Raw genomic sequence first — 18119 nt, 5'->3', positions numbered from 1 at the left:
CTTTCTCTTGTGATTACATTATTAAGTTTCCACATGATTCTTTCTATTCTATCATGATTATCTGGTTCTGTTCACACTGCATTCTATGTCCTCTCTTGACTACCCCAAAATTTTACAGATTTTGTGGTATTTATGTAAAAATAAATTCACCCATCCCCTTCATTCTATCCCACTGTTTTGTAGTTTGCTGATGATACCTGGAGATCATGCCTTTCCATCAAAGAGCTCAGGACAATGGGCATTTTTATCCTCACAACAACCTTGTGTGATAAGAACATAAGCAGAGCCCTGCTAGATCAGACCAGTGGTCCATCTAATCCAGCATCCTGTCTCACACAGTGGCCAACCAGTTCCTCTAGAGAGCCAATGACAGGGTATAGAAGCCAAGACCTTTCCCTGATGTTGCCTCCTGGTTCTGGGATTCAGAGATTTAGTCCCTCTGAGTGTGGAGATTCCCTCAATCAGCATGACTAGAAGCTACTGATGGATTTATCCTCCATGATTCTATCTAATTCCTTTTTAAGGCTGTTCATTCCTGTGGCCATCACTGCGTCGATACACAGAGAGAGGCTGTGTACAATGGGCATACTCTTTGTGGTTAGCTTATAAAAAAGTAGTGAATATTCCTCAATTCAAGTATATTCTAGAATATGAGAACCTGTGGTAGAAGATTAAGAGAATGATGCACAGCCTGACTGTCTATTTGAAAAAGCGGGTTGGAGATTCAGGGCACCAATGCTGTTGTTACTATTTTTAATTCATTTAGGCAGTCAGACAATTGGTTTTTTTTCAAGTTTGTATCAAGATAATGTAGATTTCTGGCTCATCTATGTCCAGATTTCTGACTCATCTATGTTCACGATGGGCGTTGCATTTCGTGTTTGTGTATGCAGTTAAAATGTCACATGCCCGTCATATGGGCAAGCCAGGAGATCCTTGTGGCAAGGGCTTGCATAAGAAAGCAGTCAAGGGAGATGCACGTTCCGAGGCAGTCTCTCCCATGTTATTAAACTGAGATGCATTATGCAGTCAGGTCTGCATAAACAGCAGAGAAAATTATTCTTGGTAAAATCTATCTATAGGATTGAGTCGTAAAAATTAATGACCTGTTCACTTCTCAAAGTAGTGGTGCCATTTGAAACAGAGAAGGTTTGTCTGCTGTCAAGCAATGGCTGCTCGGTCTGTTTCCTTCCTTTCTGGGGGACCATCTATTCCGCATGACATCTGAATGTGTTTCAGGCACCCAAGAACAGTTGGCTCCCAGAAGAGACTTTTCGAGCCTTTTGTTGAATTTCCGGTGTTCTTTAAAAAATAATTAAAATCTATAACCTTGTTACATATGAGGATAAGGAAGAAAAATGTGCAATCAGTATTTTTAGCTGGCATTGGAATAAACCCGACTTCCACTATTCTTGCCAAAGACTACAAAGACAATGGGATGGTTGAAAAACAAACTCCAAGGCCCCGAGTTGTTAATGATTTTTGTTTTAACTTCTGTTTTTATATTTAAAACTATTCAGCGCATCAGATTTCCAGTGGAAGTTCATGCAAAATACCAAACCCCTATTAACTATCCAAATTGTTTTTGATTTTGATTTTTGCTACCTTGCACAGACTTGTATCATTTGGCTCACTACTACTAAATTTTCTGGTGCTCAACCTGGGGTGTATGGTGAATAACTGTTCACTGTAACACTTAGTGCTGCAGGGGACCGTCACTGTAGAATGGCATCAGCTTCCTTTGCCCCAGAGCTGAGTGTGTTTGAGAAGGCAGAGGAGCTGAGAGCAGTCGTTCGTAACCTTTACCAGTGGTTACAACCCAGAAGACAGGCTCTTCCAGCTACCCTAGAGGTAGCCATAAAGAAGTGTGTGTCTGAATTTGCTAATCTACTTAGGCAAGGGTTTCTCTGGAAACAGTTGTTGAAACAACAGGTTTGACAGGATCTGAGAACTCTTTCTCCCCCCCCCCTTCCTCCTTACAAAAGCTGCTTAATCTTGGCACTGTGTTTGCCTTGGCCAATGGTGCCATTCTGAGGCAATCAGACAGCAGCATGGACATTATGTAAGACTCTGAAGATGGTCAGTTTCCATTCCAGATTTTGCTCAGTCTGTCCTTTCCCAGATTTCTGCCCAGCGACTGTCTAGGTCACCTGCACCCACAGGCTCTTCCCGTATGTCTTAACGCTTTCTTCACCAGGAAATGTCTAAAAATAAAAGCATTGTGGGGTCATGTTGCAAAAAAAGAAAAAATTATTTAACGATTTACGAAATGGAGAAGAGGAAGCTCAAAGGCATAGCTTAACAATTAGCTTGACCTTTTCCAGCTCACATCTTGACAATGACTCACCAGCTGGCTTGTGCTGGGATTTTTAATCTCCTTGAAGTCTTATGACCACTATCCAAGAGCAACTTATCACAAGCAATCTCTCCCCCCCCTCCTCCTTTGGCTTTCTCCTTGCCTTTGCCTAATTGTATACCAAGTCCTACTGCTTGGGTGTCTACCAGAAAGAAATTGCTGCTGCTGAAACCCCAGAATGTTCTTTCTTTTGTTTCTTTTCCAAACATGTTGCTTAATTCATATTTTGCCTTGGATTATATATGGATAAAGGTAACTTCCTATATGTGGAGCAGGAGTTTGAATTAGTAGGTGTACCAAGACAGTAAACGCCTTACCTAAAACATTGTTCCAACCAGAGCTGTCCAAGGCTGTCATTGTTCCCTCCTACATTTCAGAACTGAAAACCAGGATATTCTTCTGGGTATGCCCCTGTTTTCATGCTAAAGACCGTTGTTTAATTTCCATCATCCCCATCTTTTGCTGCTGGTGAAAGATTTTCCTTGACTGATGAGTTAATTTTCTATATAGTAGCTAGTCCTGTACTAGCTTCTGAAGGAAGGAACAATAGTTTCCTTTTTTAATGTTTAAGAATGTTAATTTCACAGTAAATTTAGTTCTGCTTTTGATAAAATAGCTACAACTCAAATACACTCAACAGCACTCACTGTCTTGATGGGTAGTTATGGGTTGGTGGTATAAGGTAGTTGAGGTTTCTGTAGTGCAAAAATGCAAAAACTATATCTCTAAAAGCACCCCAAGACTGAATAAAGATGGATGCTAGAAAATGGGGAGTGGTCCTGGTGAATAGAGACACATTGAAAATCTGTAATGATGATTTGAATTGGTTTGCAGCAGTGTGTGCAGGCAGGAACAGAGAATTCTGCCTAGAGGCAAGCTGATTTGGAAAATAGAGCAAGGCTTTAGGCATTTGCTAAGTGCTACCTGCAGTGAAAAAAGTCAGATTTCTGAACCATAAATCAAACCTAGTAAAATTTCGGAACCATGAACTGAACCTGGAGACTAATTTAAAGTGTAAAGTTTAAAGGGACTGCAAAACAATGCACAAACAGCTGCATGATGGGGAGGTGCTCCCTGCTGCTCAGTTGTTTCAGGCCGTCTTCTACAGACACATTAAATGGACTGCAGAATACAGCACAAATAACAGCAGCCAGCAAAAAGCAGAGGAGAACTCCCCCGAAGGGACTTCGACCTTTCTGCTGTCCACAGTGAACCACAGCCAGCAGAAAGGTGTTGGTGAATTGCCTCTGGGAAGGCACTTCACCTCTTCCATTTAAACTCTCCTTTCTTGTCCTCGCTGCTTTCCCCAGGAAGCAGAAAGCAAGGCCGTTTAAACCCCTATTCTTCTGCTCCTGCCGGAAAGCCACCAGGAGCAGAAAGCCATGATGATTTAAATGACTCTGAGCCAAACAGTTGATTGGTGGGGAGCTCCCAGCCACTCAGCTGTTTTTGTGGAGAACAGAAAGCTGTTCTTCTTAACCATTACAATCACCCACAAATTGTGCCAAAATTCATGATAGTTTGTCCTAGCTGTTTAGTTTTTTTCAAATCAAGTTTTAAATGTGTTTATATTGTAATGGCCTATAGCTACATGCAGTAAAATCTGACTTAACTAGTTGTTTAGTTTACAAACTTTGTCCAGAATTCATGATGAGCTTTTCAAAGCTCATCACCCCTAATACAGACCATGTTCATGGGCATCTTGAACTACTCCCTCCACATAGAACAAAACATATTTTCATCTGCAAGTCATTCTGATTTCTCAGGCCTACACTTCTGCTTCATTGACAGGAAGTCATCTTTAAAAGAAGTCATGTTTATTTATTTTTGTATTTCTAAAATGTTAAATACAATATTATGATCCATCATGGGAAACCGAGAGCTGATAAAATATGGATCTAATAAGTACAAAATGAAGATAAAATGTGCACCTCGATGGCTTTAGTATCTCCAGTTTAGATGCAGCGATTTTGCAAAAGCTTAGATTAGGGAATTACCAGCAAAAGTATTTTTAAAGCTCTAGTTTATTTTTTTTTTAATTGTAGAATTTGCTATCTCACTGAGGTTTATCACTTATTTTATCACTGGAAGACAACTGGGTCAATAATCATAATCAATAACTTTAACATAAAGTGGGGATTCACAACCTCAGCACAAAGTTTTACTGAACGTCACACTTTTTTTATTTTGTGTGCAGGAAAAAAAGGTTATTAGAAGCTCTTATTCTTTTTGCATCTGATACCCTGTCATTTGGGAAATAATTAAAATAATGGAAATGATAAATATTCCTGTAATGTGCTATATAGGCTTTTGTTTGATCTGCTTGATATTTGACTAGGATGTTTGCTTATTTAAAAAATATTTACAATCCCTTTTTTCCGGAGCTGCTCAGGGCGGGGGGAGCCTCGTGGACGTGGGCTCCCTCCCCCCCTGACCTGGGCAGCCCTGCCAAGGCCTTGTGAGGCTATAGCTGGGGCTGCTTGGGGTGGGGGAGGAGTGCTGGCAGGGGATTCCCCCCCTCCCCGGCACACAATCCTATGCTCTCCCTCCCAGTTCCCGCTCGGTGCCCGGCTTACTGCAGGATAGGACTTTTTCCATGTGGAATAAGCTGGGGATGTGGCCAGGGGAAGTTGGACAGACGGCCCATCAGGTGATGAGTCTCAACTCCTCCCACCAACACACTTGAGATTTATTTATGTTACAGATACTAGTTTCAGAGGGTAGATGTGTTGATCTGCAGTAGAACAGCTTGATAATTTCCCCCAGTGAGTCTTACATGCATAATGTATAAACATATTTGGTTTTTTAAATGTCTTTTCCTCTGCCAAACTTCAGAGAGAGTTGTAAGTTGCCTCCTGTAGTACATATTAGTCACAGAAAAGAAGGCATGGTCGTGTTCTACACATACTTTTACCCTGTCTCTCCTATCCAAGATCCTCTGAATTCAGCTTACCTATGAACCAATTATTGATCTGATAAAAAAAAATGCTAGTCATGGTTCTCAGACGGTTTGAGCTGACTAGAGATTGAAACCTGAAGAAGAAGGGAGGAAGTGCTGGAAAGCTCTGTCAAGTCAAAGCTGATTTAAGGTGAAGGTGACCCCATGGGGTTTTCAAAGAAAGAGATAAACAGAGACAGTTTGCTGTTGCCTGCCTCTGTATAGCCACCCTGGAATTCCTTGGAGGTCTCCCATCAAGTACTAATCAGGGCCAACCTTACTTAGCTTCTGAAATATGGCAAGATCGGGCTACTTTGGGCCATCCAGGTCAAGGTGAAGAGAAGAAGAATCAGTTTTTATGCCCCACTTTTCAATGGCTGAAGAAGTCTCAAAGCAGCTTACAATTGACTTCCCTTCCTCTCTCCACAACAGACATCCTGTTGCCAGGACTGCTTGGGCAGAACAGCACTATCAGGGCTGTGATGAGCCCAAGGTCATCGAGCTGGCTGCAGGTGGGGGAGCAGGGAATCAAGCCTAGCTCACCAGATTAGAAGTCGACACTCTTTACCACTACGCCACACTGGAAAGGAGATGTGCACATTTCTTCTTTTCACTCATTTCATCTGCTTTCCTTTTTCTGTCTCTTCCAGGCTACTCTGCAGTTTTGTGTGGTGAAGCCCCTCATGGCTATTAGTACAGTTATCCTTCAGGCTTTTGGCAAGTACCAAGATGGTGACTTCGAGTAAGTAACCTTCTCACAGAAACTGCTGTGAGCCTCACTGGGATTATGGGGTGGAGCAGGATGCAAATCAAATCAATAAATTGTGGTACAGTCAAAGTGTTGGTGACCAGAGCCCCACCTTCGTTGAGTTGAGAAGCTCACTGAGTATCCTTGAGCAAGTAACCCCTGGCCTAACATACCTCTCTAACAGTACCATCCAAAAGACTTTTCTTAGTCCCTAGAGGTCAGTGGCTTTAGAGGGGTGTGACTCTGCTTAGCAAGGCGCTATAAGTCATAAAGTCAGGAAATATTATAACCTGTACCAAATCCTGGAGGTGGGGGGGGGGGATGAAACAGAAATAAAAGCTGGTTAACGTAGCACAATTGTTTAGACACATGGCAGCCACAGGAAAAGCTCTAGAAAAGTTTGCATGTTTTTGCGCACGTGGCATGTTGACATGGGTGTGTTTTTCTCATGCCTGCCATGTTCTCAGAAGGAGTTCTTGATTAGACGCTCTGTGTCTTGTGAATGGGGGCTGCTGTAGCAGGCTGTGCTGATAGCATGATGGCTTTTCCCTGTACCTTTTGCCATTGGGTTCCTGTTTAAGGGTGGCATTGATAGAAATGGCTTGGGTAGAGAGAAATTCTTTAACACTGCTTGAGGGGAGGGGGGAAGCATTAAAAGTATCTGAGAGATCATTCATTTTTTATTTTCTTAGTGTCACAAGCGGGTATCTATATGTGACAATCATCTATAATATTTCCGTCAGCTTGGCACTCTACGCCCTATTCCTTTTCTACTTTGCCACACGTGAACTACTCAGTCCCTATAGTCCTGTCCTCAAATTCTTCATGGTCAAGTCTGTCATTTTCCTGTCCTTCTGGCAAGGTGAGACACTTTCTTCTTTACACAAGATGCAGACATATTGCTAGGGTGACCTTGAAGACTATTCAAACCGGATGAGGTGTGTCTAGTAGATGAAGAAATCTCGGGTGGGGAGGAGGGGGTGTCATCTTTCGTAGGCTTGAGCACCATCTTCTGATGCCATTTCTGTTTTACTCCCTTCTTCAGTATCCATGTCTGATCCTGACCCTTCTACCAACCCAATCATGCTCTATTAAGATAATTTGTTCAATCAGGTGACAGGATTTTTGGGAGTTTTCTTGACTAGGGAAAGGTCTACAATCTTGCAGCATTATTTGGGGTGGGGGGGGGGAAGAATTACAAATCAGAACTTTTACTTTTGTCCTTGTACTTCTCAGCACATCAGAGAATGCTAAGGATCAGCTGGTACAAACTGTCCTACCAGCTATCTGGAACCTCAAGTTTTGTTTTCATTCATTTCCTCCATCTTGGTAATGCAGCATACACAGACACATCTGGCTAAAGATGCACCTAGAAGAGCAAAACATAGGCTGTACTTTCCTGTACGGGTATTTTCAGTAAGCTGATTTGAGTCCCCATTGGGGAGAAAAGCAGGATAAGAAATGCTCTAGAAAGTAACTGCACCTCTTTTGGAAAATGCTCTCTGGCTGCAGCATCCTTGTTAGATTGGTTGCTACATGCAGAGTCTACTGGTGTTTGTTCTGGTCAACATCTAAGTGCTATTATTGGTTACACCCTCATAACACCCCCCCCCAGGAAAGTGAGAAAAAGCCTTTGCTGGCACATAGCCTGCATCTGCTGTATGAAGCACAAATAGGAATGTTTAGCTTGCTGGCCATAGGTTTGCATCTTTACAAATGTTGGGAAGATACCCATGGAACTGAATTGTTTCTAAACTTGATGAGCATTGGGTGTGAGATCAGACTTTAGACTGTGCTTTACTTTGTGCTTTTGTTCGGTGTTTACCATTAAAATTCACACATGGTGCTCTGTTCTGTTCTCTTAATAACAAAGGTGAGAGTCCAACCAAACCAAGGCAGTTGGCAGTCACAAAAATGGCTGCATGTTAGTCTCAGAGTGTAGCCGTGTTCAGTAAAAGAGCTAGATTGGAGCCCAGTAGCACCTCCAGAGACCAACAAGATTTTCAGGGTGTAAGCTTTCGAGAATCAAAGCTCCCTTCCTCAGGTACTGTTGCATTTGTTTCCCATTGTTGGGTTGCATGTGGCCTGCAAGACAGAGTTGTTCTGCTGGCCCTCTGACTGAGGCCTATCGTCCACCAATCAAACTGGGCTCCCTACCCATTCAAGCAGGCATGAATGCTTATAAGCAGAGACATCATGCAACACCAAAACTATTCTTTATACACCTTGGTCTAGCACCTATCCCCCTCCCCCCACCTGCTGGGAAAGGGAGGCTGCTCCTGGCCTTGCGGGATAGTTTCATAGGAATGGTTTAAAACTATTTTAAATGTGTAACTAGTTAATTTTAGATTTACTGTCTTAAATTTATGATTATGTTTATGGCTTTTTTGCCTATTGTTATGTCATGATGTAAAAGAATCCAGACGCATTCTGTTCTGTTCTGTTCTGTTCTGTTCTGTTCTGTTCTGTTCAGGGATGTTGCTGGCGATTCTGGAGAAGTGTGGTGCAATCCCTAAGATCCAGTCAGCCAGTGTGTCTGTGGGTGAGGGGACGGTGGCAGCTGGCTACCAAGATTTCATCATCTGCGTGGAGATGTTCTTTGCAGCCGTTGCCCTGCGCCATGCCTTCACATACAAGGTTTATGCAGACAAGCGCCTTGATGCACAAGGTAGGGAGGCTGGGGCAGCCCAAAGGGACTTTGGTGAGAGAGGGGAGATCCATTCCAGAGGAGTTCTGTCTTTCTCTGAACTCCAGGGATGGGCAACTGCTGAACAGTCTCCCTTCCCCTCTGTGGCTTAGCTTCTGGTCTGGTTTTCCTGTCCATGGGCCCAGCTGAACCTTTTACAAAACTGAGAGACAGTTTTCCCCTGGTGAAAGTGAAGCTCTCTTGGGAGCACTGTCGCCACTTCCTTGCTGTGCTTATGTAATGGCACCCTCGCTTCGTTCCCACTTATGATGGAGGTGCAAGGGGAATAGAAATACTTTTCCTGTTTGGCTGTCTCATTGGGTAAGATAAGAGAATATCGCTCTGGGGCAGTTCTCTTGGCGTGAGGGGAGGTGATTGGGGATATTTAGGGGATAGAACAGCCAGAGAAGCCACCGCTTGGCCCGGGACAGCAAGGCCACAATAAAAGGGAGATGGTGGAGATTGTTTTCCCTCTTCTTCATGCTAAATATTGCTGTGAAGGCCAGCCCAATACTATAGTAAAATGTTGATCATTATAGACTGTCTCTTGGTTGAAGATGGGAGTGAGCCCAGTGCAGCACTGAGACCAGATTGGCTGGGAATCCATTTTTAGGAGGTTTGGGAGGGAAAGAAAGGTGGGGGGGGACTTGTGGTCCCCTCTAGAATTTTTTAAATAGCTTCCATTGTTAGATTTGCGGTTGAGTGGCATGTTGTGGTGATAATGTGATAGAGAGTCTAAGAATGGCCTGTTTTTTTCAGCCTGATTTTTCTCTTTCTCTCCCTCCCTCTCTCTGTCTCTTGTTTTTCCTCCCCTCTCTCCTCTTTCCTTTGCTTTGGGCTTTGGTGTTTGGTGCAGCTGTTCCGTCCTATGGGCCATACGGTAGGTGCCATCCTCTCTCTCTCTCTGCATTTGTTTCTCTTTGTGGGGAAGCCATTTCTCTTCTGGCTTTTTCCCCCTGTCTCTTATTTGTGTGCACCATTTTGTGTAATAAATGTACGTGTGGGGAAACTGTGAATGCAGTCAGAGGATTCTTTGGAATTTTGATGCTCCTCAGAAGCTTTAATGTCCATTGAGGTGTGCTGGCTTTTTGAAAAAACAAGTGGCTTTCTTCTGCAGCAGTAGCTGTAACTTTGAGGAAAACCTCAACAAAACTTGCAGCTGTATGCGACCTTTGTCCACTGTCCGTGCTTATGTCTTCCATGACTCACTGCCTTCAACTCATCAGCTACATTATTTGTGTAGTTTTGTCTTTTTCCAATCTATTAAAAATTAACATATTAATGTGTTATCCAGAAGGCAGGTTTCACAGTTATTTAAACATGGGCGTATTTTGAAGTACGAAGATTGCCAGCTAGAAATAAATTTAGCAACGTCTGAAGCTTCCGCTTCACCTTGTGAAGGGTGCCCGGTGAAGGTGCCCGGTGAAAAGTACGCCTTTCCTATCCAGGTGTCTGAGTTTCATTTTGAGCTACTTCTCTCTTCACTTGCTTTTGCCAGCATGCTCTGAGGTTCTGCTTTGAGCACCTGCTCTGCCCCTTTTCTGCCCTTTTCTTCACTTTTTCCCTAACTTGGACTGAAACTGCCTAAAATCATTTATCTCCTGAATATATTTCTCACCCTGTTACCTTTTTCCTTTGAAAAAATCACCTGACAGGTGTGCATTAATACTTCATGTTATTGGTAAAGCCCAGGTAACTTCAGGTAACTTCAGTGAGTTATCCGGCTTGGTGCGGAAGGGGGTAGGACTCTGCTCCAGCTAGCCTGACTTGCTTTGTTGTCTCTGTAGGTCGCTGTGCGCCCATGAAGAGCATCTCTAGCAGCCTCAAGGAGACCATGAACCCCCATGATATTGTGCAGGATGCTATCCACAATTTTTCCCCAGCCTACCAGCAGTACACTCAGCAGTCAACCCTAGAACATGGACCACCCTGGCGTAACGGCAGTCACGTCATCTCACGTTCCCATAGCAACTCTGGTGCCCGTGACAACGAAAAGACCCTCTTGCTGAGCTCAGACGATGAGTTCTGAAGAGCTTGATGAAGCATGCCACAACCTTTATTTATTGAACCAGAAACACAAGTCATATCCCTTTTTAAATGGTGCTGAAATCAGGAGTGGGCTCTTCCGGTTGCCAGTCGCAAGCAGGGGCCCTGCTGGCTAAGACAGGTGGTTGGGACTGTCTGTTGCCAGACTCTTCTGTAAAGGTTTTAACTGGAGCACATTTTGCAAAAGAAAAATCATTTAAAAATCCCCAAACCACCAGGTTCCAGGAGGAGGGAGCAAAGCTTCAGAATGGACCATGTTTTCTTTGAGGTGGTCTTTCTGTTTTCTTGTTTAGGGCATGGGTAGGAATCCAGGCAGTTATATACACCCACAGAATGTGTCGTGTCTCACCAGCTTTAGCTATCTGGAATAAAACTGACTGAAAACAGAAGCAGTCAAATTATTTTTCCACTTGTACTACTAAAATGCACTCCCATACTCCTGTAGGAGTGCAGGCTGAACATTCAGTTATAGGCTCAATATGACCTTAGTCAGTCTTGACAAGAATCCCCTTCCTGGATTAAATCGTTGGTCCATCAAGGACAGTCTTGTCTACTCAGACAGGCAGCAGGGTCTTAGTCTGCAACCCGACCCGTCTTATATTTTAGCTGGAGATGCCAGGGCCTGGACCGGAGCCCTTCTGGACGCCAAGCAGAAGCTCTGCCAGTGAGCCACGGCCCCTCCCCACTGGTCCATTTTGGGTTCCTCAGAAGGGGACAATATTCAGCTGCACAAAAGGGGAAGTAGAATTGAGGGAGGGGAGAGAAGAGACAGTTCTGGACTGGAGCAGTGAGTAGCTCTCAAACCTTATTCAGGTGGAGGCTGGATTTGGGGGATGAATTATGTTCTCTGAAGAGCTCACTGCTTTCTGGCAGATGGTCCTTGCCCACAGCAGGAGAAAACACGCCTGTGGTGAGAAGTTAATGGCTGCAAGCATTGAGACACATCGTCCCAGACAGTGGGTGAGAATGCCAATTCCCATCCTGATGCAAGGTGGATGAAAGCATGCTTCCTCGGCTGCACACGGCAGTATGGCTGGGGGACCACAGTGGGTGACCTGCCTTCTGTTGCATTACTGACCCAGTAAGGAGAATCTGTAAGGACAGATTTGCATCTCTGTACAGATTCCCTGTGCTGGATCAGTCATAAAAGTTTTATAAATTAATTTTTAGAATAGTGTAATTTCATTCCCTTTTGTATTCTCTTTGGAGCTGGAGGATTTTCAAAGGCAGCTTCGCATTCATTTTTGTGTTACGCGGGGCCCTGTGTTGGAGATCTACACCTTGGTGTTTTACGCTCTATAACATCCGTTGCAAAGGGCCCCCATCTCTTTTGCAGTCATCCATATTTTATCCTTTTGTTACAGTTCAGTTTTAAGCTAGTGCCACCGGAGTGGAGTGTGCTGAGGATTCACCTGGGATGGACATTCCATGTTCTCTTCCCTCACTCGCATCCTGGGCATGTTTCTCTTGTATGCTGCTGTTGTTAGGCTGTTGCTTTACTCACGTGGTAAAAAAATCCCCTATGGGCTGTCTTTTAATCTCCTTTTAGGCCTGACCCAGCCTTTGCGGGGCATCTCTGTGTCCGACTCTTAAGTTCCCCTTAGAAGCTGAAATACCTGCCAGTTACCCGATGCTTCAGTACCCTGGTTGTTTAAAGCTGGAAACAGCAATACAGTGGTGCAATGGACTGCACTTCTGTGCTGTAGTTGTGGTTAATTGTGCCTGTATTAACACTGCCCACAGAAAAGAGGAACAACATTAGACCTCTTCCTTCCCCCCCCCCCCACCTCTCTCAATTCCTGTTCCCCGTTCACTGCCAGTAATGCTGGTTCCCTTCTACGTGGCTATACTGTCCTGCTACCACACCTCATTGTGATGACTGAGCACTTGTTCTCTTTAGGTGTCCTTGATCCTTTCTGTGGAGAGTCCAGAAAGGAGGATTTGTGTGGGGAATGATTCTCGCTCCTTTTCTCTGTGCCTTAATATTCTCTCTCTTTTCTCACATACACAAGCAGTGGTGGCCTACAGCAGTAGCGGTACCCTTAATCCAAGCTGTGCCTGGTTGGGCAAGGGTGCTGCTGCCTGGGGCTGGGCAGGTTGGCTAGGCCTGTGACTGTATTTCCTGGAGGGGGATGCTGTGCTGCTGCTGTGGTTTACACTGCACTCTGTGCGTTCCAGAAGGGACTGGATGGGATGCAGGAGCACAACGGCTCCATTCATATCTCCTGCCCAAATTAGCCAGAGGGGTTGAGAACTCAGAAATGAAGGAAATAGAGGTTTAGAAGTAACATCTTTCTGTAAATATGAAATCATTCCCTCCCCTCCCCACCCCCACCTTTCTTTTTTTTTGCTCTTAGGCCAGTGCAATAGATTCATGTGGGTTGGGTTTTAAAATCCTGTTGCTGCTTTAAAAATTAAATACACACACAAAATCCATGAAATCCACATACTGTTTTATCAAACTGACACTCCAGTTGTTAAGCTGTTAAGGGACCAAGGTTTGACTTGTGGCCTTTACAGCTAAAGGAAGATCCTGAGCCCCACTTATCAGGGAATTTCCTCTCTTTCTTTAGCGCTAGACACGGCCACATCAAGCTGCATTGTTTTTCCTGCAGCATGGTGGAGGCGGGAGCCCATCTTTTTGCCAGAGTAGAATTCCCCATGGGTAGGGTCAGGCCAGATCTGTGCACCAGCGAGAGAAGATAAATTGTTCTTCTGTGCCAGCAGAAGGACTTCTGTCTTGTCCTTGGGCAGACAGCCTCATGAAATAGGGATGGATTTCAAAGAGCCCTTTGTTGTAATGACCTTTTGACTTCCATGTTTGACCTTTATAATTTGTGATTCTGGAGGAGGAGGAAATGTTTCTCCATCTGCCCACACCTGTTTTTGTGTCCTGTGCCTCCCCTCCACATCACATTCTTAGTGGCCATCCCCAGCATACATACCTTCCCCCCCTCATTTATTATTGATAATAAGTCTTCCCAGGGAGCCCCCATTTGTATGGGATGGGTGGAAGATATGGCTGAAATCCATGTTTCTATTGAGCAGTTATTTCAGCACTGGGAGGAATTCTATATATATCTATATTTTTATATATTTTTTTAAAAAATGTATACTATATATAAATATATACTGTGTCCATAGGATTGGAAGTATTCTTGAAGCTTGCCATAAGTAATGGTGTGAAGTTGGAATATACACATCAAACCATGCGCAAGGGCTGGTAGTAGCCAAAAGTGTAATGCACGCTTTGGCTGGGTGGCTTAAAAAAAAAAAAGTAAAGTAGAGCCATAAAGGCACCAGGACTTAACTCTGTTGCTGTTTCTCAGTGAGTGAAAGGGATAGGATAGGCCCAAGGAACCGGATCACTGGCCCAGTAATAATCCTGTACTTTTAAATGCTGATCAGCAGTATCTGTGCATCGGCCTCAATCCTGCCAGACGACTCCTTGCTCTGTCCTCTCCCGGTCTTCTCCTCGCTTTTCTTTTCTTTTTTGAAAACATGTAATATATATATAAATCCCCCGGAGTTTGCTTTTTACTATTTTTCCATGTTGTTTTAGTTATTTGTATATAAACGACTGAAAAAATATCCTGTATGATACGACAGAGTTTACCTAGTTTTGTACCTATCGTGTAATAACTGATGTGAACCGAGAGACAAGAGCAGTCTCCCTTTTGGTCTTTGTGATGTTATACAGCTCTGTGGAAACAAGCAAATACGGCAAATAAAAATATAGAGATCATATAGATTGTACTTGATACGTCTCTGGCTGCTGATTTGTGGATATTGTCCATGTTTCTCCCTGAATTATTTCATATAGGTTTGATGGTCTGGAACTCTTTCATGGAGAAGGAACCTGATAACTAAATATCATGTAAACGTTGTTGTGTTTCAACATAAGTACGGGGGAGATTGTCATTGGGGCTAAATGAATGGAAGATGGGGGCCTTGGAAAAGAGCAGGTATCCCAACTGCCAGTCACCCTAACTGCAAGAATATATCTTCCACCAAGCACAATTGTTCTCAATTTCAGCACAGCCAAGACTGCCATTCATGCCTTTCTTTTTAACATTTTTTCTTTCCTCTAACACAGTGGTCCCCAACCTTTTTATCACTGGGGACCAGTCAACACTTGACAATTTTACTGAGGCCTGGGGGAGGGACGTCACTGCCGCCGGCGCCCCTGACTTCCCGCTGTCCACTGGGGGCAGCTGCGCAGTGCCATGCCGAGGGGGAGCCCCAGCCATGGCGACTGCTGGAGAGCACCAAAGGTGAGCTGGCGGCAGAGTGGCAGGGCAGCCCCAGAGGCAGCAGCCGGGGAGGAGGAGGTTATTAACATTTTTCTTCTTAATGACATAAGTAGGTTTACCAGGCATTCCCTTGTAACCAACACAAAAGCCAGCAACAATACATGCATCGGCCTGCTCTTGAGGCTTCCTGACAACCCCAACAACCCATTCACTAGCTTTAGGGTGGTCTACATGGCTCCCTTCCCCTCTCTGTTTCATAAGGTAGGTGACATTGGGAGAGAATCATGCGGGGGTGGACATTTTAACCTTGTCCAGCTTAAGCACCACATCACACGGGCTTCCCTCCTTCTGAGGCTTTGGGCATTGCTCTTCATTTTCTCCTGCTGATGAGGCAGCTTTTAATTCTGAGTACCCCAAACATGTTTCAGCCTGCAGGACCTGGCCCCTTTGCTGCCATCCTCCTAGGTCAGAGACTACAGGCAGGCTTGGCTATGTCAGCTACTGCTTTCGTTGGGATGCCACACTTTGCATGGCTCCCCCCTCGATCTGGCATCCCTTCTCTATTTCCCTGGATGGATGGCATCCCATGGCCTTGCTGATGTTATCACACACAGAGTCAGCCTGATATAATGTTAGGCTCTTTGTGTAAACTTCCCCATGTCCCTAGAAGGATAATGACTATTTCTGGAGTCTGCTAGCAAATGGTGAGACTACACTTTCACTTCCCTACAAGCCTGTTTGACTCCTGCTTAAGGTCAGGGGAAGATTAAAGTTAAAGCTACTGGAGGTGCATTTTTCTGGAACTCAGCCACAAGTGACTGCAGGTGGAATGAAATGCAAAACAAAACAAAACAAAAAAAAACCTCAGACTAAGCACTACTTGGACTTGTGTGAGAGCTGAAGTTGATTTTTGTGTACTGTGGGGACTCATTTCACATACTTACCTGGATCTACTTACGTCTTCAAACTTTGCTGTGGTGTTCCCAAAGCTGGAGGAATGCCCCCCCGGGAGTGGTAGAAGGATCCAGGAGGTGGTGAGGAATTTGGGGGCAGTAGCATTTTCCAAGAGAGAGACATTCCAAGGTGGCTTGCCATTGCCTCCCTCAGGGTAGTACTGACCCTGGACTTCTTTGGTGGTCTCCCATCCCAGTGCTGACCAGGACCAACCCTGCTTAGCTTCCTGAAGGAAACAACAGTTTCAGAAGGTGGGCTGGATGGGGTCATGTTCCTGGTGAGCTCCTTCCCCTCCGCAGACTCTGTCCTTCTCAAACTCCACCCAGATCTCCAGGAATTTCTTAACCCAGGGTTGGCAACCCTTCCCCAAAGGTCTTCAGCGTTGGGAGGCCAGAAAAATTTCCTGCTTGCTATTTATAGCCCACCCTTTCTGAATGCTCAGAAGATAACAATAAACATATAATACATTCAATAAAACATTTTTATTTTAGTACCCCCCCCCCCCCAACTAGAGAAGGCTGGAGGAGGGGTGGAGCCTTAGATCTTCCCTCTGTTTTCAGCAGTGAGACCAGCACGTCTTTATGATCCATCAGGGCCTCAACCAGAGGCCTGATGGGACAGTTCTGTCTTGCAGGCCCTGCAGAACGGGCTGATCTCTCTTGGCAGAGCATTCCACCAAGCCAGAGCCAAGGTTGAAAAGGCCCTAGCCCTGGCTCTAGCCAAGGCCAGTCTCACCTCCTTTGGGCCAGGGATCCTTAGCAGGTTTCAATCAGGATATCCTAACGCCCTTGGAGGGACCATAGTGGAAAATACAGTCCCATAGATACACTGGCTCCTGACCGTTTATTCTTTAAAGGTTAATACGGAAACCCTGAACATGATTCTGGTCTCCAATCTGGAGACAGTGTTGAAAGCACTTTACACACACAGAACAGAGTGATCCATGGTGCATGTTAGCTGCTATATGCAAGATTCTAGAAGCACCAATTATCTTAATTCCTTCAGCCTTGTGTTAGCTTAGACATAGTTCTTTATGCCAATAAGGGTTTATTATTATTATTATTATTATTATTATAGACATAGTTCATAACAAGACTCAGAATAAAGCATGGCCAACTTCCCATGCACCAAACAAGATCTGCTGAGCAGATAGCCTTCGAGCTGATCCAGCAGGGCAAGAATGAGGGATCCTGGGACAAAGATTAGTTATACAGATAGATTCATGTGTGTAGCCAAACTGGTCTGAAACAACAGTACAAAGTTTGAGTTCAGTGGCACCTTTAAGACCAATTTTTTTTTATTATTCTGGGTATAAGCTTTCTTGTGTATGGAAGAAGAGTGTATGCTTCTTTGTTGGTCTTAAAGGTGCCACTGAACTCAAACTTTGTTCTGCTGTTCAAGCAGACGGTGCATGGCCCTTTCCTGGATACATTTAAAACCCATTGGATGAGGATGGAGATTCTAGTAAAACTACAGCAGAAGAAGAATTGGTTTTTATATGCTGCTTTTCTCTATCTGAAGTCTCAAAGCAGCTTACAATCACCTTCCCTTTCCTCTCCCCACAACAGACACCCAGTGAGGTAGGTGAGGCTGAGAGAGCTCTGATAGTACCTGTGAATAGTTTTAAAAACCTGAAATAAAAACTAAAGTCTGTGCATGTACTGATTTCACTTAGAAAAAAAATCAGAGTCCAGCAGTACATTTAAGACCAACAAAGAGAGAGGCGTGAGCTTTCAAGTGCAAGCACTCTTCCTCAGACTATGAACTGACCATAATAACCATTGGAATATATAAGCAAAAGTTAATCCTGTTACATTAGTAAACTGTCACAGCATCCAAACACAGGTGCTACTGGACTCTGATTTTATTGTGCTACTTCAGACCAACACAGCTACTCATTTGATTTCACTCAGAGTTATCTATATTGAGTCACCTCAGGAATTTTACCTGATTTCAGCTGACCTTTCCCTTCTGTGTTGGAGAAACTATTTTCATTAATTTGGATTATAAAAAACTTCTCAAGTGCCACTCATAAAAGTTAAAGGGGCTCTCAGGTTCCTGGGCTAAACAAAGCCACAATATTACACTGTAACAGGATGGGACAGCCAGAATTCTTCAGAAAACGATAAAACATAACT

At 44.2% G+C, this 18119-nt stretch overlaps 1 protein-coding gene across 6 annotated transcripts in view; it reads left to right on the top strand.

Annotated features, from left to right (window-relative positions):
• The window catches only part of TMEM184B (transmembrane protein 184B), a 46461-nt gene extending 31931 nt beyond the window's left edge, over positions 1–14530 (top strand). For 5 of the 6 annotated variants that reach the window (XM_077339525.1, XM_077339526.1, XM_077339524.1 and 2 more), the window contains exons 6-10: positions 5945–6036; positions 6735–6904; positions 8516–8710; positions 9585–9608; positions 10516–14530. In XM_077339525.1, coding sequence (XP_077195640.1) covers positions 5945–6036; positions 6735–6904; positions 8516–8710; positions 9585–9608; positions 10516–10757 — 723 coding nt within the window. In that variant the 3' untranslated portion in view covers positions 10758–14530. The remainder of the gene's footprint in view (positions 1–5944; positions 6037–6734; positions 6905–8515; positions 8711–9584; positions 9609–10515) is intronic. The other variant, XM_077339528.1, reaches the window with a different exon arrangement.
• The last annotated feature ends 3589 nt before the right edge of the window (positions 14531–18119 follow it).

This window comes from Paroedura picta, chromosome 5, assembly GCF_049243985.1.
Source record: "Paroedura picta isolate Pp20150507F chromosome 5, Ppicta_v3.0, whole genome shotgun sequence".
Taxonomy (NCBI): Eukaryota; Metazoa; Chordata; class Lepidosauria; order Squamata; family Gekkonidae; genus Paroedura; species Paroedura picta.
This window is presented reverse-complemented; position numbering and strand designations above follow the sequence as displayed.